This window comes from Lepidochelys kempii, chromosome 1 (assembly GCF_965140285.1).
Source record: "Lepidochelys kempii isolate rLepKem1 chromosome 1, rLepKem1.hap1, whole genome shotgun sequence".
Taxonomy (NCBI): domain Eukaryota; kingdom Metazoa; phylum Chordata; order Testudines; family Cheloniidae; genus Lepidochelys; species Lepidochelys kempii.
In genome coordinates, this window is record NC_136380.1 from 280,032,932 (window position 1) to 280,054,972 (window position 22,041).

The 22,041-nt window shown below is 39.3% G+C and overlaps 1 protein-coding gene across 1 annotated transcript in view; it reads right to left on the bottom strand.

Moving 5' to 3' along the window:
* Positions 1–4,713: 4,713 nt before the first annotated feature.
* OTOGL (otogelin like) overlaps positions 4,714–22,041 on the bottom strand; it is a 129,159-nt gene continuing 111,831 nt past the window's right edge. Inside the window, exons 52-57 of the mRNA XM_073338544.2 lie at positions 20,386–20,564; positions 16,960–17,064; positions 14,588–14,707; positions 12,574–12,623; positions 8,709–8,784; positions 4,714–5,000 (exon numbers count right to left, since the gene is read on the bottom strand). Of these exons, the coding sequence (XP_073194645.2) occupies positions 4,800–5,000; positions 8,709–8,784; positions 12,574–12,623; positions 14,588–14,707; positions 16,960–17,064; positions 20,386–20,564 (731 nt within the window). The 3' untranslated portion in view covers positions 4,714–4,799. The remainder of the gene's footprint in view (positions 5,001–8,708; positions 8,785–12,573; positions 12,624–14,587; positions 14,708–16,959; positions 17,065–20,385; positions 20,565–22,041) is intronic.

A 22,041-nucleotide genomic window follows, 5' to 3' on the forward strand; every position in this document is an offset into this window, starting at 1 on the left:
TATTGAGGTTACAGGGACAAACCATCCCGATGTGTAGAAAGAATAGTAAATATGGCAGGCGACCAGCTTGGCTTAACAGTGAAATCCTTGCTGATCTTAAATACAAAAAAGAAGCTTACAAGAAGTGGAAGATTGGACAAATGACCAGGGATGAGTATAAAAATACTGCTCAGGCATGCAGGAGTGAAATCAAGGAAGGCCAAATCACACCTAGAGTTGCAGTTAGCAAGCGATGTTAAGAGTAACAAGAAAGGCTTCTTCAGATATGTTAGCAACAAGGGGAAAGTCAAGGAAAGTGTGGACCCCTTACTGAATGAGGGAGGCAACCTAGTGAGAGAGGATGTGGAAAAAGCTAATGTACTCAATGCTTTTTTTGCCTCTGTCTTCACGAACAAGGTCAGCTCTCAGACTACTGCACTGGGCAGCACAGCATGAGGAGGAGGGAACCAGCCCTCTGTGGACAAAGAAGTGGTTCGGGACTATTTAGAAAAGCTGGACGTGCACAAGTCCATGGGGCCGGATGCGTTGCATCAGAGAGTGCTAAAGGAGTTGGCGAATGTGATTGCAGAGCCATTGGCCATTATCTTTGAAAACTCGTGGCGATCAGGGGAAGTCCCGGACAACTGGAAAAGGCTAATGTAGTGCCCATCTTTAAAAAAGGGAAGAAGGAGGATCCTGGGAACTACAGGCCAGTCAGCCTCACCTCAGTCCCTGGAAAAATCATGGAGCAGGTCCTCAAGGAATCAATTCTGAAGCACTTAGAGGAGAGGAAAGTGATCAGGAACAGTCAGCATGGATTCACCAAGGGCAAGTCATGCCTGACTAATCTAATTGCCTTCTATGACAAGATAACTGGTTCTGTGGATGAAGGGAAAGCAGTGGACGTGTTGTTCCTTGACTTTAGCAAAGCTTTTGATACTGTCTCCCACAGTATTCTTGCCAGCAAGTTAAAGAAGTATGGGCTGAATGAATGGACGATAAGGTGGATAGAAAGCTGGCTAGATTGTCACGCTCAACAGGTAGTGATCAATGGCTCCATGTCTAGTTGGCAGCCGGTATCAAGTGGAGTGCCCCAAGGGTCGGCCCTCGGGCCGGTTGTGTTCAATATCTTCATAAATGATCTGGAGGATGGTGTGGACTGCACCCTCAGCAAGTTTGCAGATGACACTAAACTGGGAGGAGGGGTAGATACGCTGGAGAGTAGGGATAGGATACAGAGGGACCTAGACAAATTGGAAGATTGGGCCAAAAGAAATCTGATGAAGTTCAACACGGACAAGTGCAGAGTCCTGCACTTAGGACAGAAGAATCCAATGCACTGCTACAGACTAGGGACCAAATGGCTAGGCAGCAGTTCTGCAGAAAAGGACCTAGGGTTACCGTGGATGAGAAGCTGGATATGAGTCAACAGTGTGCCCTTGTTGCCAAGAAGGCCAATGGCATTTTGGGATGTATAAGTAGGGGAATTGCCAGCAGATCGAGGGACATGATCATTCCCCTCTATTCGACATTGGTGAGGCCTCATCTGGAGTACTGTGTCCAGTTTTGGGCCCCACACTACAAGAAGGATGTGGAAAAATTGGAAAAAGAGTCCAGCGGAGGGCAACAAAAATGATTAGGGGACTGGAACACATGAGTTATGAGGAGAGGCTGAGGTAACTGGGGATGTTTAGTCTACGGAAGAGAAGAATGAGGGGGGATTTGATAGCTGCTTTCAACTACCTGAAAGGGGGTTCCAAAGAGGATGGCTCTAGACTGTTCTCAGTGGTAGCAGATGACAGAACGAGGAGTAATGGTCTCAAGTTGCAGTGGGGGAGATTTAGGTTGGATATTAGGAAAAACTTTTTCACTAGGAGGATGGTGAAACACTGGAATGCGTTACCTAGGGAGGTGGTGGAATCTCCTTCCTTAGAAGTTTTTAAGGTCAGGCTTGACAAAGCCCTGACTGGGATGATTTTAATTGGGGATCGGTCCTGCTTTGAGCAGGGGGTTGGACTAGATGACCTCCTGAGGTCCCTTCCAACCCTGATATTTTATTCTATGATTCTGTGCTCAAAGTTTATGGAATGTTTAGCATGGTCTATGTACTCATTAAAACTCTAGGTGAAAACCTGGCCCCACTGATGTCAACATAAATTTTATCACTGAATTCACTGGGGTCAGGATTTCACCCATAATATTTTATATGTTGCTGCCACAGTCATTGTCTCAACTGGCTAAAGTGATTGGTTCCTGTTTCTGACTATTTATTGTATCTGCCTTCCCTACACAGAATAAAATAGACAAGCAGTATTCCAAAGATATATCCTTGTTGCTACGGTAGCAACTCTATTATGACCATTAGATGAATATTATTTCTTTATAATGATTAAATTTTTATAATTAAGGTTGCGTGTCTGTCATGGAAGTCATGGATTCTGTGACTTTCCACGATTTCTGTGACTTCCACAGCTGCAGCGGCCAGTGTGGCTGACCCAAGGCCCATCCAAGCAGCTGATCTCAGGGCCAACCCCTGAGGTGGCCCCAGAAACAGCCGCACTGGCCGCTGCTGGAACGGCCCCACAGCCAGTTGCACCGGCTGTTGCTGGAGCGGCCCCAGGGACAGCCGCATCAGCCGCTGCTTGGACAGCCCCGGGCAGCTGGTCCTGGTGACCACCCAAGCAGCGTCAGGTGCAGCTGGCCTCGGGGACCACCTGAGCAGCAGTCTTGGGGGCAGCTGAAGTAGCAGCCGGTGGGCGGCTCCCCAGAGCTGCAGTGCCCCAGGGCTCCTCCAGAGCTGCAGTGCCCCAGGGACGCTATGATTTAGTCAGTGGTATTTATAGTAAAGATCATGGACAGGTCATGGGCCCGTGAATTTTTGTTTATTGCCCATGACCTGTCCTTGACTTTTGACTAAAAATGCCAATGACTAAATTGTAGCCTTATTTATGATAAAATATTTTAAAGTATTAACCCAACTCACAATTTTTTATTATACATGGGGAACAAATATTTGATAATGGATTCTTCTATCTAGCATACAAAGGTATAATATGATCCAATAGTTGGAAAGTGAAGCTAAACAAATTGTTTGGAAATACATAGGAACAAGTTACAAAGCATTGTGGTGTATTCTCCATCACCGGCCATTTTAAAATCAAGAACAGATGTTTTTCTAAAAGATAAGATCTAGAAATTATTCTGGAGAAGTTCTATGACCTGTGTTATACAGATGGTCAAACTAGTTGATCACAATCGTCCCTTCTTTGAATCCATAGGAAGGGTGTCATGAATAACTGTGATTGATTTAAATTTATATACTATTTTTCTCCATAATCAGCCAAATTTAGTTCACAGAAGATGGAAAGTTAGGTTTCACATATGAAGTGATGAATGATACAAAACAGCCTTAACTTTTAAATATATTTATTTTGTGTTTTTATATTGACTATTTCTCATTATAAAAACAATATAATAATACAGCCTCATTATTATTTTATTAAATTCTGACAGTTTAAATATCTATTGTATGAGAATTGCTTGCCCAAGAAATTTTGAGATTCTTAGCCAAGAATTTTAGTTTCAAAATAATATACAACATGAGTGAACGCCTGGCCGCACTGAAGTCAATGGCTTAACTACCAATGACTTCAACCAGGTTAGGAATTCACCACTGAGTTTCTAGGGTAAGCAATACTTCTGAAAATGGGCATAAAGCTAGATTCTCAATTCGTAAGAATTACAATAAATAGTTGATGGCTAAGAAAATGGAGAGCACTTCTGGCAGCAAATATACAGACCATGTGCATCCACAGACTAATTATATATGAATTTCACTTATCTCCTTACAATCAATGTTATATCCTTTTCAGAGGGAGCATGTTTCTTCTTGACTCCAAATGATTTGAGACTTAGATTCAGCAAGTGTTTCCAATCTTAATATTCCTTTTAAAACAATCTTTAAATTTAGTTAATTTAAATAAAAAGTACTGAACATGAGCATTTAAACCCATGAAACAAAGGGTAAAACCAAAGCAGAAGGTGCACTGGTCCACTTTCAAAACAGAATACATTCACAGAATCTCACTCCAACATCCTCATAAAATAAACAGCAATTTCTCCTCTGATTGGTTTTAAAAAGTTAAACATTGATTTAAAGTATAAGTCTACAGTGAACGGCACAGTTTTTACATATTTTTAACAGAAGTCTGAACCACCCTCCATACTTGGCCCCTTCTATCCAATCATAATATTTAAAATGTATATATGATATTAAAAAAGCAAAATGCCATAGATTTAAGGAATGTAACATTATACTAGGATTTAGACCACAGGTTTTTTAAAAATACAAAATTAAAAAGACTACATTCATCATGTTGCTCAGTGGGTTCAAGTTTAAGCGGATTTCAGTCACTGAGTAATGCCTAATGGAACTGCTAATAAGATAAAAGCAAAAGTTTTCACAAAAATTAACTTTTGGATACAGATGGCCCAATTCAATCAAGTTTAAATTTTAAAAATCAAATTAGTTTTCAGCAGCATATTGGAGAGAAGTAAATAATTGTCAAATTAATAATCTGATATAAAAGAAATTATATATGTATATTTGCCAATGTCTGAAAATGTTTTTGCTGTAATATTTCTATGCAATTTCTACTAAATTTGCTAAGAAACCAAGCTGTCTGAAACATTACGGATAAAATATATTTTTCTATATAGTATTTATTCAGTCTGTCCAATGCCAAAAAAATATAATTCAACGATAGGAAGCCAACTTCAATTCTCACTGTGAAATCAGATACAAGGAATCCATCAGATGTTCAATTCCATTGGCACGAACAGTCTGTAGGCTCTTGGATGATGTACATCACTTCAGTGCCATTTCCTGAGCAGTATAGTGGCACAGTCAGGTTCTGTACTCCATTTTCACGACAACATTTACAGAATCTTAAATGGCTATTGATATTGACATTAAAAATTGTAGCTGAGGGGCATTTCCCTTCACAGGAAGCCACATTTATCTATTAGTGACAGAGAAAGAGAAATTATCAATTTCATTAACAAGATGAAACAAAACATTTTAAAATTAACTGCAATCAGAATCTGTTTTTACACCTAAAAATATCCAGGATTTTGTAAAGGATTCTGATACGTAATAATTATTTTCCCTATTAAAAATCATTTGAAAGTTATCACATACAAAACTATGTTACATGGTTATGTCAATTCTAAGTTGAGGTGAGCCTCTTTGTTCTTGCCTTTTCTTTTTTAAATGAAGTCAGCTTCTAAATGTGGAATTGTTTTGTACTCGTGACCACATATGTTGGCTGAGCCTGAACAAAATGTGGTGCTTTACTGTAAAGCTGTTTACCACTAACTTTTACCTTATACTACCTTCTTCTCCAAGCAATCCACTCCCTGTTCCTGGCCTAGCACTGTTGTGGAAGAGCATCTAGGCTTTTGAAGGTAATGAGACAGATACAGAGATAATATATAAGAGATGACTTAAGTTATATCCAGGTGGATCTACATGGTAATCATCAATCAAGGCCTGATCCAAAGCCCACTGAAGTCAACGGAAAGATTCCATTGGGCTCTGGATAGCAGGCCCTTAAAGAGGGATATTATTCCTGTGAGAGCAAAACCCTACCCCACACAGAGTTTCCTATAACCTAAGAAGAGAATCTTCAGATTTTCTTCTCCCTTCTCTAGTTCTGAGAATTTAAACCTGATTGAGAAACTGTTTAAGCTCAAAAACTTGTCCTGCCATCACTAAACTCCTAAAATAGATGGATATATTTATAACTCTTAAACTGTGCAGCTAAAGCTGCGTCCTTTACTGTTGGTGGATTAATCTAAGCAACCTGTGGAAAAGTCAATCTTAAGTATCCCTCTGCGGGATCAAGAGCGGAAGCACACTAGTGTGATAGCTTTCTCCTTCCTCTTTCAATATGGCTGGCAGCTAGAGAACTGTCCTTAGCCACACTATCACTCTGATAGATATATCTGAAAGTATGAGAGCAGAGGTTAGGTCAGCAAGAAACAAGGTGGGTGGATGGGGTAGTGGAGGTTGCATAAAAGTACTTGTGCCACAGAATCAAATTGCCATTTTTTGTATTATTTGTTTGGGACTTGAACTTTGGCTATGACTACACTTATGGCAGCATACATAGTACATACACTGCACACTCCCCTGGCACAGGTATAAATAGCATTGTAGACCATGAAACACTTCCTAACCGAGTAAAGACACGCTAGAGCCTTAGGGTGTATACCCAACATGGCTCTCTACACACACAAGCAGTGCCTCCCATATGTGTCCCACTGCCTCCCAGCTGCTGGAGACTTTCCCCGCTGTCTTCCCCCGACAGAACCTTTCACTGCCGCACATAACTACACATCACAATGAGGACACAGCCTACTTTTCACTGCAGCATGTAGCTACACATAACCTATATGCCATTGCAAGTGTAGACAAGGTCTCTATTACCATGAGTGGTATCCTGACCTTACCAACTTCAATGGGACCTGGATTTCATCCAATACTTACAGCATATAAAGAGTTTTCTGATCTGCTATTGTGCTGGGGCAGATTAGAATGCTGATACACAGTTGTAGAATACACAGAATCATGAAATAACATCCATAGATACGTTACATACAAATTGCCATAGTGATTCAGAGTAGTAGTCCATCCAGTCCAGTATCCTGTCTCTGACAGTTGACAGAACCAGATACTTCAGAGGATGGTATTAGAACTTTGCAGTAGGCAATTTGTTCCACAGTTGCCTGCACATAGGTTTCATCCCAAGCTTTAATAGTTAGAGATCGGCTTAAACCCTAAATCATAGAATCACAGGACTGGAAGGAACCTCGAGAGGTCATCTAGTCCAGTCCTCTGCACTCATGGCAGGACTAAGTATTATCTAGACCATTCCTGACAGGTGTTTGCCTAACCTACTCTTAAAAATCTCCAGTGATGGATATTCCACAACCTCCATAGGCAATTTATTCCAGCACAAGCTTTAATATCGCTTCCAAAGATTAGGTTTTGAATGATAACTCTGTATCTTCTTGATATGCATATAAATGTCTAATCCCTTTTTGAATCTTGTTAAGTTCTTGGTCTCAACAACTTCTTGTGGCAATGAGTTCCACAGCTTAATTACACATTGTATGAAAAAGTATTTCTTTTATTGATTGTGAATATCCTACTTTTTCACTTCATTGATAGTCCCCTAGTTCTTGTAATATGAGACAGGGAGAACAGTTGCTCCCAATCCATCATCTCTACGCCATTCATTATTGTATATACGTCTATCATGTCTGTCTTATTTGTCTTCTTCCTAATGTACACAATCCCATTCTTTTCAATCTCTCTTCATCTGCAAGTTTTTCCATGACCTTGAATATTCCCGTCCCTGTTCTCTGAACCACCTCTAGTTTTGCAATACAATTTTTGAGATGGGGTGATCTATACTGTACACAGTATTCCAGGATAGGCCACATCACTGATTTAAAGACATATTTTGGGGGATTATTCTCCCTCCCGTTCCTTATGCATCCTAATACCTTGTTAGCTTTTTTTGATTGCAGCTGTGCATTGAGTAAAGGTTTTCAATGAGCTATTTTGGATTGATACAGTTAATTTAGAACCTTATAAGAGTAGCTTAAATTTTTCCTCTCAGTGTGCATTACTTTTATATTTGCCTACATTAAATTTCATTTGCCGTCATGTTGTCCATTTACATAATTTGTGTAGATCTCTCTGAAATTCTCAGTCTTCTCTGACCCTGACTAACGTAAATAACTTTGTCAGCTGCAAACTTTGCTACGCCCTTATTCACAGTCCTTTCCAGATCATTAATAAATATATTAAACACCACAGGACCTAGTATGGAAGTGTGGGACACCTGCTGTTAACCTTTTGCAATAATGAAAATGGACCACTTAAACCTACTCTTTGCATTCTACGTACTAGCCAACTTTTGATCCATAACAATACTTTGCTTTTCACCCCACAACTATTTGGTTTTTTTAATAGCCTCTTGTCTAGGACCTTGTTAAAGGCCTTTTGGAAGGCTAAATAAATTATGTCAACTGGTTCTCCTTTTTCCACATTCACACATGCACGTAACAGGTTTTATACCCGAGACCTCACCAAAGCAGAGAGGTATGATGTCTTATTAAATGATCTCCATAAAGGCTATCATCAATGTATGATATAGAGAGACTTGTCACGTGGAAGAGAGAAGAACATTTACGTCAGAGAGCTCTTTAAGGAGGAATATGTTTCCATCATTGAGCAGGGGGTTGGACTAGATGACCTCCTGAGGTCCCTTCCAACCCTGATATTCTATGATCATTTATAAGTGGAAGCATTTATACTCCCTTTTTTGTGTAACTCCTCTTTAGGGATGTTATTTCATGATGGAGAGGTCAGTGACTTTGTCAGTGATACGCAATTATACTGTGTACTTTTCATTTGAAGTCAGCTGTTATTCCAGGTAGAAGGGGTCAGCACTTCTGACCATGTATGGGCAAAAGTAATTAATTTTTACCCACACTTATGAGTAGAATAACATTTCCAGGGTGAGAGGTCTGCTTGATGAGATGATAACAGCATTTTTTTGTTGTATATTGATGTCTGCAATCCTTTTTCATACTTGTTTTATTAGTATGACTCATGCTCATTATGAAACACAAAGGCAGCAGTTTTCTATACTTACAGGCCTCTGACTTATACAGTCACTTTTTCTTATGGTTGTTCTGACCGTCACTTTCTGGCAAATCCTTTCTTCCTTTCTACCTGATAACATATAGAAAATGTTTATTCATTAAATATACATTGTGCTCTGTTTATTCATTCTTTAAAATGAATTGTTACATTTTAAATTAATAAGATGGTAAAATATTATGTCCATATCTAAATCATTAGGCAGTGACAAACCAGGAATATATTAATAAACGTTACCTGGAAAAAAATACCATACTTTCTAATTATCATATATGAAGACATTAATCAGCATAGTCATAGCACATATAAAGAGGCTACAACTGTTGAAATGTTAGATTTAATAGTTATGTGAAATGTGATTTAATAGTTATGTTGTAAAGCTTTTGAAGATTGAACCCACATAGCAAAGACAAACCCAGTGAATAGAAAAGGGCAAAATGCTGTTTTTCAAACCCTATCAATACTAAGGCTGAACTTATGAAAATAACAGACACTAACTTGAAATTAGTGTTAATTATATTTATTTAAAAGACATATTTTAAATAATTATATCCTTGCTCTTGCTCCTTAGAACACTTCTGGAACTGGCCATCATTAGAAGATAAGCCAGCTTTAAATATGCAGCACACAGACTAGGGTCCAGGTTTACTGATTATGGGAGAGATTTGACAGGGCTTTGGGAAATCTTAGTAGGAGATATGCACATCTCCTCTACGTATGGGGGGTATTTTGTACTAAAAACTACTCCCGCAGCTGGAGCTAGTAGTACTCGGGATAGCAAATGCGCAGAGAGGTTTATGAAAATATTACATTTTTTGCGGTTATGTATTTTTGTGGATTTTTCTTCTAGCCTTTGGATAATGAAGCTATCCAAATATTAAGGAGGATACTTGTGACACAAAACAACTAAAACCATGATACTGAAACAAATGCAAAGGTTACACAAAACCCCCATACCACAGGACACAAGACAAGTTGTGCTAGCTGTATCTATTATACAATATACTTCTACTACACCGATCTCACAACCAAATCAGAAGTCACTGTATAACTGTGTTGCCACATAATCATTTTTCATCTTCAGCATCTAAATTAAGTGGGACTAACCAACAAAGTCCCTCTTCACTTTCAGCACAATCCCATTCCTGCTCCACAGGAAAGGAAGAACATATGTTTTGTAAGATCAGCAAGCTCTGAGCAATCCAGTGACACACGTGGAGTAGCTACCGGACCAGTGGGTATCTTGTATGTATGTCAGGAGTAAAGCACGACTCTTCTGGCTTCAGGGGACAGATGCCATGCTATCCTCTGACAAATACTATGCAGAATCAAGATCATGTTGGTTGGTATACTAAACACTGTACTCTCTTACCAAAATTGCTGTGCAAGGACTTGTCTAAACAGTGATTTAGTGTGCAGCAAGCAAGCGGTGTAAATCTACAGTGCGTCACTCATTGTGCACTAAGTAGCCATGTGAACTGTGCTACTGCACACTAAAAGTTACATAGTGCATTTTGATCTACTACTGACAGCACATTCCAGCCGTTAATAGGCTTAATCCTGAGCACTGAGCAATAGGATCCTACAGAGGATCTCTGCTCTATGGAAGATTCCAGGGGATCAGTACCTCTCAGGATCAGGCCTAATACCAGTATGGTATTGGTTATATTACATTGATAGTAATGTATAAATATATCCCTACAAACAATTATGTTACGTAAAAAAGATTATGTTATATAAAAAAGAAAATACATTATTAAAAATAATAATACCTGGTTCACAATTTATACTATCAGTAGAGACTACAGGGCTAATGGCAAAGGGTAATACACCCATTCCAGAACCTGGCAGAATTATTAGGAATATAAGTTTCTTGTAAAATAAAAACATTTTTACACAAATGACATTTCATTAATTCTTACACTGCCAATTACCATTTTTCTTTTGGTAAAAAAGTAATGAACTTCTCTGTTTGCCTTCAAATTTAGAAATTCTGCAGTTGCTGAAAATCTCACGGATAACACCCTACACATAGTACTTTCCTGGTTAAGAGAAAACTTCAACAGTGTTTCCAGGCATACCACATTTTTGCAATGGGTATTTCATGACTATGGCAAGGTAAGAATTAAGTATATGAACTCACTTTGCATGCACTTAATCAAGCTCTTTTCAAAAGGATTACTTGTTCCCATTACAACCCCCAGGTGTTGCAAGCTCTATTTTTAATTTGTCTTTTTAATGGCTTTACCCCAGGGCACATGCTTTTAGTTTGAAAACACAAAAACAAATAAAAAATAAAATAGCATGTAATTGTATGTATTGTATTTTTGTTCTTAGCAGCCACCTCAGCAAATATTTCTGAAGTATAACAATGCCTTTCCTGAGGCCACAGAATATTGTGAAAGCTAAATCTTTCCTGATTACTGCAAAAGGCAGAAAATATTTGTAGCCATTAATACTTTAGTCTCATTCTCTAAATGAAACCCACCCAACTTGTATGGCTTCAGTGAAATATTTTGCAACTTTACTCCAACCAGTAAAGGAATAATCCCTTTGAAAGACGCTAGCATAATCCTTGTGCAGGTTTTTTTTTATTAATATTATTATTGGTTTTCAGTCTGAAAAAAGTACTAGATTAAGCTACAATCATTTCTGGCTTCTTTGCTGTGTATATGAAGGAACAACATTCCATCCACATTCCTAAAAATTGATTTTCAGGGCCTTGTATGCCATGGATGCTAAATATAATTTTATTTGATAACTATGAATAAATATATGCCTTTATGCAGCCGCTCTTTTAAGAGAGATACAGGTATACATATGCAGCTACATATTGTACTTTTGACTGTCACAAATATGACACAGTGCAATATGAAACTATACTTGTGTGTTCTTATGCGATATTATTGATTACAGCTCATTTTAAAAAATGAAATTCAGGATTTCAAAGGCATTTTATGCCCCAAAATTTTAATTCTGAAGAAAAAAAAATGGTGTTTTCCAAGCAGCTCTATTTTTTACTTTTATTCGCTATTTATACAGAATCAAGGGTTTTATTTTATGTAGTTTAGAAATCACAGCCTAAATAACAAAGCTTTTTGTTCTTCAGAACTACACAGGACCAGATTCTGTTCTCAGTCTGTTTTTACACTGGAGTAAAAAGAAATCAGAATCTGTCACATAACTACACCATAATTAAGAACCTGTATGTTTTAAACATGCACATTCATAGAATGTGAATATATAGCTACATAGCACAAGTGTTCATTTGGTTTAGATTTGTGCCTTTTATCACCATCAATAATAATTTGCTCTACACCCTACAATTTTTTCATATTTTGGATTTAAATGCATTTCCCAAGATGGAAAGAGTTAACTTTTCAATTTAAAAAATATTGTATTCCAGCACTCTGACCCTAGAAAACATAAAAGAACAAAACAGAATAAACCCATAATTATACAATTTGTTTCAATATGATCAAAATAGGTATCAATTTTAGAAAATTTGTTCTGAGCTTTTATAGAGAACACTATAAATATGTATATGTATAGTTTTGGAGTAATCTTAACAACAAACCAATCTTTTCATTATTTAAATTGGGATCACTTTTCATCTTCCTCAGGCTGTCTTTGGAGAGATTTGGTTATACTCCAGAAGGATAAGGTTAAATATCACCATATCAGCAGCCATATGAAGCAAGGCTTTTCAATAAACAGTTGTTAAAGAACTATAACAATTTTGTTTGATTTGGGGACTGCATGCTTTTTCCTTCCTTATGTCCCAGCAACTGAGTTAAAAAAACACTGCTCTCCAAAACCAAAGCCAAACTAGCATGTATTGCAGTAGCTTTCTTCACTTACACGTCTTGCAGCAGCCATCATTATAAGTCTGCACAGTGCCTCCATTCTAGGAAAAGAAAGGGGAAATATATCAAAAAAGACTGTGCCCAATGCAATGCCCTGCTGTATCCAATTACATTTAGAACATAATGGGCCAAATCTTCAGTTGGTGTAAATTGGTGCACTATCACCGATGTCAATGAAGTTACAAAAATTCACATCAGCAAAGGCTCTGGGTCAAAATCTCCAAGCTGTTTTGAAATATAATATTTGAAAATGAACTTGCCATTATGATTGAGCATATCTGAGCTGGTCTCTTTTAACTCAAGAGAGCAGTCATCTTCAGACATTACCATCCATTCTCCCACTGATGGCTCAATTAACATTGGGAGTCACTTGGATAGTTAAAAAATTCCATATATGAGTAAAATGTAATTTTGTTCAAGATTCAAAAGAATTTACATTGCTCATGTACCACAGAAATGAGCACAGTGAAGATTCCAATTAGATAGCTATTTACTACTGAATACCTATAATTTTGCCTCATGTAATATATTTTCAGAGCTCTAATTCATCCCTTCATTCTAGTTTTTTGGTTTTCCTTTCACATTTTATAATTAACTTTTCTTATGGTTTTCTTCTCAAATGTATTGTAGGTAGGACTGAAGCGGAAATGCAGAAAACATATCAAAAAGAGGAGATATTCCTCTTTAAATTAAAAAAAGAAAGGATCTCTCTCATGTGGAACTGGCATAAATAAGAGCTAAACTGTCCACTTTTAATACATTTACAAAAATTGCAGATAAAGCAGGAGAGTGGATGGGATAGCAGTCTTGTACTAATACCGTACAAAATATTTTTTTTTAACTTACAGTATTGGTTTTCTATATTGTTATAGAGAAATCACTGAATATGTTGATCAATTTTTCAAAAATGAGCACTTCAGGTTACCTTCCGAAATCCATATTAGCTCCTAAATTAACCTAACCTGATTTTCAAAACTGCTGACCAACCTCAACTCTCACTTGAGATCAGTGCTGAGCACTTCTGAAAATCAGGTTGAACTGATTCAGAAGGATAATTTTAGGAACACATTCTGGAAAATCTTGGCCATTATTATTAAAGAAAGACCCTAACAGAATGTGATGAAAAAGCTCCGGAAATAAGAAAATGTTTTTAACGGTGTCAACGTTACTTTATGATAAGGTGCTTTATTTGGGATAGACAGGAGAGTAGCTCTGTGCCCTTTCTAAATAGCATGTAACACATTTATAGATCTTGTGCAGAATTTGAAATCAGTACTCAGGACAGATACTGCAATGTATTTTTAGGAGCATTGCTTGAACAGCCACAAGTGCAAGAACTAGAATGTACAAAAAACAGAATAATTAATTAGGATAAAAGCAAGAAACCTATATTCCCTAAACAACAACAACAAAAGTGTGTGTGTGTGTGAAGTATCTTTGAACTATAGTTATTTGGTTTATATATGTTAATTTTTAGGTAGGTACACTAAGTAATTTGTAATCTTCATGAACCAGAGCTATTTGTTTCACGCAGAGCACAAAGTCAGCAAGCCTCTTGAAGTGTTTCTAATCTTTGTTCAATTTATGGCATTTTGAAACTGTGCTGCTGCACATTTATCTGCAAACTTGCTAAGTGGCATGAAACAGCTTATTTCATTTATGTGTTTATAAACTCTGTGAATTATAGGTCCTATTCAGAACTCTCTGCTCAGACAAAAGGAAAGGTAGTAAGAACCCTATAAGAGTGCAGCTTAATACCAATCAAACAAAATTTTGAAAGTGCACATTGTTTGGGATGTATGATATAACCCTAAAAACAAACAGAAGAATAGTACATAAGAACATTAATTGCTCATTTTAAAGTTGTTACTTACCAAATTTTTTTTAGATTAATCATTCTATGGAAAGTATAATATGGTTGTCAGATCCATAATGGTTCTGAAATGAATGCCAAGCTCCAAAACAAAAGATTAGTTATTACGATTTAAAATCACAAAGTACAAACCTTTGTGCATTCAGTCTCATTAAAAGGGGGGCAGACAACACTAGATCCCAGTATCATAGCACCTACAGCAGTCTTTGCACACTCATATTTGGTGCAATTGGAGGCCCAGGTGCTTCCCTCCTACAAATACAAAACAAAAATACCAGAACAGACAGCAAGTTACAGCGGCACTGACACTAGAATATTGCTTAGTTATAAAGGTGTTATTTCCACATGTAGCCACTAAGATAGTGGACAGACCCTGCACTCTATTCCTCGCCAATGCACCAGCCGGAAGGAAAAGAGCCTGCACCAGAAAAAGGGCTGGTGCAACTTACTTCCCTGTGAATCAGAGTGGAAACTGAATTACGACTCAGAATCAGTAAGAGTCATAGAGTTTAAGGCCAGAAGGAATCACCAGATCATCTACGCTGATGACCTGTAGATCACAGGCCACCAAAATCACCTAGCACCTGCACATTAAACCCAGCCACCAAAATTAGATCAATGCATTATCGTCCACAGGAAGAGAATAGGAGGGACCAAGATGCTTCAGTGCCTGAGGCTCCTGCAACGGCAGGGAATTGATTATGCCAGATATACATAGATAATCCCAGTAAGTGATTCACACTCCAAACCGCAGAGGAAAATGAAAATACCTCAAGGTCACTGACTATCTGACCTGTGGGAAAATTCCATCCCAATCCCACATATGGCCATCAGTTCGACCTTGAGCACGTGAGCATGAACCAGCCAGCTAAGCATGTGAGAGACAGACTGTTCAGTGCCATTTCAGAGCATTGGCCCCCCTGTCCAGTGTCCCATCTCCAACCATTTCTGATGCTTCAGAGGAAGGAGACTAAAAACAAAAACAAAACAAAAAACCCAAACCCAGAATACACTGGGAAAAGGTGAAATCCCTTCCTGATATCCTGAAGGTGACCATGAAGGATGAGCTGTAGGAACATATGAATATTAATCTTCTTAATATTATTAATCTTTCATTTATATCACACCTGTGATCCCAAAATGCTTTACAACCTCTCCAAAAAGTATATAGTACAGGAATCACTAACACCAATCACTGGAAGGCAGCCACTGTTTTGTGTTCTGAGCCTCTACCAAAAACCATAATAGTAGCCATTGACCCAATCCTCTCTTTACATCTCAAGTTGGCAAGTTTGCTTAAGTGTTTGAACAAGAGCTTCCCTGACATCAATAATATGTCCAGTATCTCTTAGGGAGCCTGATTTTCAGGTGTGCTGAGCACCCACAATTCCCATTGACTTTAGCTGACGTTGTGGGTGCTCTGCACTCCTGAAAATTGGGTGCCAACGGCTAGCTCCACAAAGGCACTTGGGCTTTGCAATGCTAACTTTTAGGCACACTGCCACCCAGTGTAGTCAAGTGCCTAAGTCCAGGTTTGAGGGAGGCACCTATCTAAACCTGGGATTCACAGCTGTGAACCCTCTCCTGGAATTAAGTGACTAGGCCAGGTCAGCCTTTTCTCATGAAAAACCAAAGAGAATGACCCCATGATAGCCAATAGCCCAGTGATTAGGGCACTTGCATGGATGTGGGAGACCTATTTGCAATCCCCTGCTGCAGAGCAGAACTTGAATTTTGAGTCTTCTATATCGGAGGTATGTGCCCTAGCCACCAAGCACCTGGGCATTCTTGGCGGCAGGGCTTGCACGATCTCCTGTTCAAATTGTTCCACTTTGTATAAAACACTAAAGATTCATGGGAGGAGGCATCTGAACTTAGGGCTCCCACATCCCAGAAAAGTGGCCAAACCACTAGGCTTCAGAGTCACTCTCACTTTTTGTTTCTCTGGCCAAAGGAATCTTTGCATTCTCAGAATGCCTACTTGATCGGGACCCACAGACAAGAGGGGGGAAAGCCTCGTTTGAGAATCTCACCAGGGCTTAGCCACGAGCTATATTGTCAAGCTGTTCAGCAGTGGCAGGGCATAGGTGCATGCACAATGGTGATAAGTTAGGCACCTAGGGGACTTTACTGGAAAATGTCAGGTGCCTAGGGAACTTAGGTGCCTACAGCATTAGGCAGCAGGCAAGCAGGGATTCTGAGGACTCACTGATGCTTAAATGTTGGACTTATATGCCTATCTGCCAATTTAGGCAATTTATGCATTTAGCCCCAGGTGGTTAGTTCAACTTCTCTGCTCCCCTATATTTGCTGGCTGAAGACAGCCAGCCAGCCATGTGGATATAGCTATATTGAACACCACAACTGTCCCTACTGACAGACCAAAAGTAGGAATGTGAGAAATGATAATACAAGAACCAGCCAGAAGATGTCAGTTAGATACTTGAATAAAGTCATATGTGCTACTGATACTGTTATTTCCTCCAGCGTCCAGAGGCACTTACTTCATGCACAGATAGTGTTCCATTTTCAGTATAGAAAGCACAAGACACATTTTGGCAGGTTCCACAACAAACATGATGACTGGGAGAAGGAATGTATATTTGATGCTGTTAAAAAGAAAAAAAAATTAAATGAACCCTTTTTTTTTTTTTTTTTTTACACATAGGTCATTAATTATAAGTGAGTGTGGGGGTTTCCTTGTCTGTGTTCTCTCTCAATAGAGACGGTCCCAAGTCACAAAGTTTGGATGTGTATCGACATCCAAATTCTCCGAAATGTTAGGCAGGGATATGATCTGGTGTTTTGATTTAGGCCCATCTCTATTTCTGAGAGGTTACATAAACTTAGAACTTTATTTTCTGATGAACCATATGGTCTTTGCCTGTTCCTCAAATCTTTCTGAGTAACAGCCGTGTTAGTCTGTATTCGCAAAAAGAAAAGGAGTACTTGTAGCACCTTAGAGACTAACCAATTTATTTGAGCATAAGCTTTCATGAGGGGGGGGCGGGGGGTGAGAAAACCTGGATTTGTGCTGGAAATGGCCCAACTTGATTATCATACACATTGTAAGGAGAGTGATCACTTTAGATAAGCTATTACCAGCAGGAGAGTGGGGTGGGAGGAGGTATTGTTTCATGGTCTCTGTGTATATAATGTCTTCTGCAGTTTCCACAGTATGCATCCGATGAAGTGAGCTGTAGCTCACGAAAGCTTATGCTCAAATAAATTGGTTAGTCTCTAAGATGCCACAAGTACTCCTTTTCTTTTTTCAAATCTTTCTATATTCTTAGTTAAATGAATGAAGTCCATTTTGACCATTAAAACATGGCATACCAAAATGAACAAACAATATAGGAGATCTATTTTGGTGAGATATATTTACTTTTTATGATACACATTTAAAACATAAGATCGCAAGAATGAAGACAAGTGGCTAAGAAAGAAAGCTGGGAATCAAATCTAAGAGAAAATGTGTCATTTATTAAAAGAGTAAAGAAGTGACACCATGGGATAGGAATCCCATCCCACAAGGAAAAGGGAAAGTGTCCCCATGGCATATTGTCATTTTTACTTAAATTTGTGCAATATGTGACCACTGAAGCCTCTGGAAGTATGAATAATAATTCAAAAGCATCAAACTTAGAGAATTTTAATATTTACAAAAATCATCTTCTTCCACTTCCTACAAAAGAAACCACAAAAGAAATTCAACCCACTCAAGCAACCTCCCTCAAGGAAAAGCCTAAGCAACTCAGGAAGCTTTACAATGTGCCCTGGGGGGGTTGTCAAAACAGCAAGAAAAGTGAACCCAAAGCGGACATCTCTTCATCGAGAATATCCTCTGTTCCAAGAGGAGTAGCACAGAACTCACAGCCCATTGAGAAGGTGGATTAAGGTGGTATTAAGCCACCTTTGCATCCTTCCAATCCTGAGCTGCTCTGAGACCCCAGCATAATTTATGCAGTCCTGGAGGCCAGTTTAAGTTACGGCTTCCTCCAAGGGACATTCTATGGTTTTCAGAACTGCCCAAAATCTCCACAGTCCTATGTGCTGTGGCCCTGTACTTGACACACTCCTCTTGCTCCTAGCCTGCCTCCTGGCACACCCGCTACACACCCAGGCTTATGAAGGGGTCCCTGGAAGGCAGCTTTACAAGGGAATTCTTCCTAACTGGATACTTGGCTTTTTAGGACCCTTTTACACTTTTCCAGCCCCTTTATCTGGCCTAAAGGGGCTGGAACAGGGGTGAGAATCTTACCCTTTGTTTCTAAGATAGCTAAGGCCATGTCTGCACTTACCGGGGATTGACGCTGCTGCGATCGATGCAGTGGAGGTTGATTTAGTCACTAAATTGACCGCAGAGTGCTCTCCGATCAACTCCGGTACTCCACCGGAATGAGAAGATTAAGGTAAGTTGATGGGAAAGCGTATCCCATTGACGCAGCGCAGTCTAGACACCACAGGAAGTTGACCTAAGCTACGTCGACATCAGCTACTTTATTCATGTAGCTGGAGCAGCGTAACTTAGGTTGACTTACCACAGTAGTGTAGACAAGGCCTAAGACTCAAACTTTAAAAGTTCTTCATATCGTGGCAGTATTAATTGTTGACTTTTTATTGGCAATTACAATAGCTCAACATCTATAATTTCCACAAGAAGCAAACTGGCTATCTATATGTACGCCATAGGATACACATATGCTTTACTAGAGAAGCATCACTAAATAATTGGGCTACAGTTTCCTTCCTATATAAGCTGAAGTTTCTGAGTGGGCTTCAAGAATAGCCCCATGCAGAGTGCACTGGAAAAGTCTGTCTTATGTCCCAAATGACATAATGTTCAAATATGAGAAAATGTAGTCAGAGGAATGGTTTAAAATTCTTTAGCAGAAATAAGCTAGTGTCTACATTTTAAAGGTTAAATACTTCACAACTAAGGGCTGTCTATGCAGCACCACGGTCCAGACCACAGGGTGTGATTTGTAGAGCACTCTAAGTGCCCCATGTAGACCCTACTGTCATGGACTAAAAGGTACAGAGTTCACTTTAATGTAGTCCCTGACCTTTTAGTTCATGTCAGCAGTCGACATGGGGCAGTTTAGAAGGCTCTGCAAATCACAGCCCCATAGTCCAGACTGCAGCACCATGTAGACAAGCCCTAAGAGAAGACCCCTAACCAAAACCCCAGATCTGAATGCTCCATGAACTTTCAGAAAGCGGATAGGGATCAATATCCATTTCTGAAATTTTGCAGTTCAGGTCCATTTCTACTTACAACTTGCAAGCCATTTGCAGCCTAACTGTTAGCCAGATTCCCCAATATTAATCTATATTTTTCCTCAGGCCTGCACTTTCATTTACTCTTCAATTTCCTGAACACTAGAGCAGGCAAAGTATATGTGCTGTGTGCTGTACAGTAGGCAATGAAATTTCTTATCTGTCTTGTTTGTCATATACTTTGGAGTGAAGACTTGAATTGAATGTAAATATTCCCACTGAACTGGAACCCAAGTGGCGAATACTGTATCAAAGTTACTACTTCTCTAGTTTCTTGTGCTGTCTTCACACACAGCCTGCTAAAATATGCACAGATTTCTTACCTGCTGCTTATAGCTTTTTGCCATGCAACTATTATTTTTAAATAACAGACTTGCGATTTGAAAAAAACTCTCTTTGTTCCTGGCAACTTCTGAATGTCAAAATGAAAAATGTGTTTATAAAACTTAAATAAAAAAAACCTCACTAAAGCAATATTTGTCATAGGCCACCACCCAACAAACACAAGGGTACTGCCGTTAAGCCAAGTTCTTATTATTCCATTTGCTGGATAGATGTATTGTTAAGCTTCCTCTATTCAATTGTCATAATCTGTAATTAGGACAGTTTTGTTCACAAGTTACATCAGAATGGCATTTAAAAACACTCACAGCATCACATTGTTGGGAACAGTTCACAACTGTAAAATCCATGGCATGATATCCTGTGCTGTGATCTTTTTCTTGTAAACACTGTACTGTGTAACAAAGATTTTCATCCAAATACTGAATCATAGATTGTCCAGGATTCAGCACAGTTACTTCTTGGAATACACATACATCATCCTTTTCTGATAATAATAATAATAATGATAAAAAAAAGTGGGTCATTAGGATAATGTTTTCAATTAAGCAAATTATCAGAATCTCATTCAAACAACTAGGACAAGATCCAGCACTTTGTGACAATTTTGAAGTTTACTGCTGCAAGTAGGCATCGTTCAAAGCAAGACCCTTGACTTCCCATCCTGGGGACAAATTCTATGTTCCTTTACATCCAGTGCAATCCCACTTACTTTGATAGAGTTCTATGGAGACAAAAGTCAGTGCTGAATTTACCCTCTGCACTTTAAATATGCCACATTCAGATGTGTATACACTTCTACCCCGATATAACGCTGTCCTCGGGAGCCAAAAAATCTTACCGCGTTATAGGTGAAACCGCGTTATATCAGACTTGCTTTGATCCACCTGAGCGTGCAGCCAGCCCCCCCCCTCCCCCCGAGCACTGCTTTACAGCGTTATATCTGAATTTGTGTTATATCAGGTCGCGTTATATCAGGGTAGAGGTGTATTTAGTTGTGGGAGAGCTTCCTAGGCAGGAGGCAATGTGCTCTTCCCAAGCATGTGGGGCACTGCTCAGGACATACAGGGAAAAGAAAAAGTTACTGGGATGGATTTTAAGCAACAGCCTGCAACTGTATTCACTTACAGCTGGATAGGGGTAGTATACACCCATCCATCTCCCACATCAGCCATTTAGCTGGGTCCAGTGCAAGATTACAGGGCTCCCACCAGATAACCAAGAACCCAGGGTAGACCCTTCAGTCTACCTCCTCTCATCCTCACCTCCTACCTTACAAACTGAGCAGAGTACCAACACAGGGACCTTGGTCTGCAAAGATTTCAGGCCTCCCCTTCTTACAGGCACAAGGTCCACCAGCAAAAATCCCAGGTCTCATTTGCCTCTGGGACATAGCCCTTTTAGCTTTTATCCATACTGGATACTAGCTGCAAGCTGAAACAAACTGAAAATTCCTATATTATCCTTTAATATCAGACTTCCAAATGCCATTCTTCTTCATCCCAACTGCAGGTCCATAATGCTTTGAGGAAGGCAAAAAACACACCAGATCTCTGCCACTTTGGCTCATCAGGAAAAAAATTCCTCCCGTATCCCATAGCCAGGCGATCAGTCACACCCGTAGCAGCCTGGAAACACAGCTCCCTATCTACATGACAGGGAGGAAGGGCAGAGCAGCTGAAGAGCCAAGGGGGCTCCTGAAGGCTAAGGAAAAGTTTAAATTATTTTAGGGAGGGGCACAGGAGCCAATCAGCTCTCACTCTTCCCTCCTGGCTAACCAATGGGATACAACAAACTGGCGCCCAGGTCTGGCATTTTGGGGCATGTGCTCCCCACCTTCCCCCTCTCTTCCAGGAGCAATGCAGTCCTTTTTCTGGTCCAACCAATTATGTCCCTCCTAACCCATTGAGATGGGTGAGGGGGCATTTCTCAGGCGTGGGCTCTCCCCCCTTAATCTCCCTTCT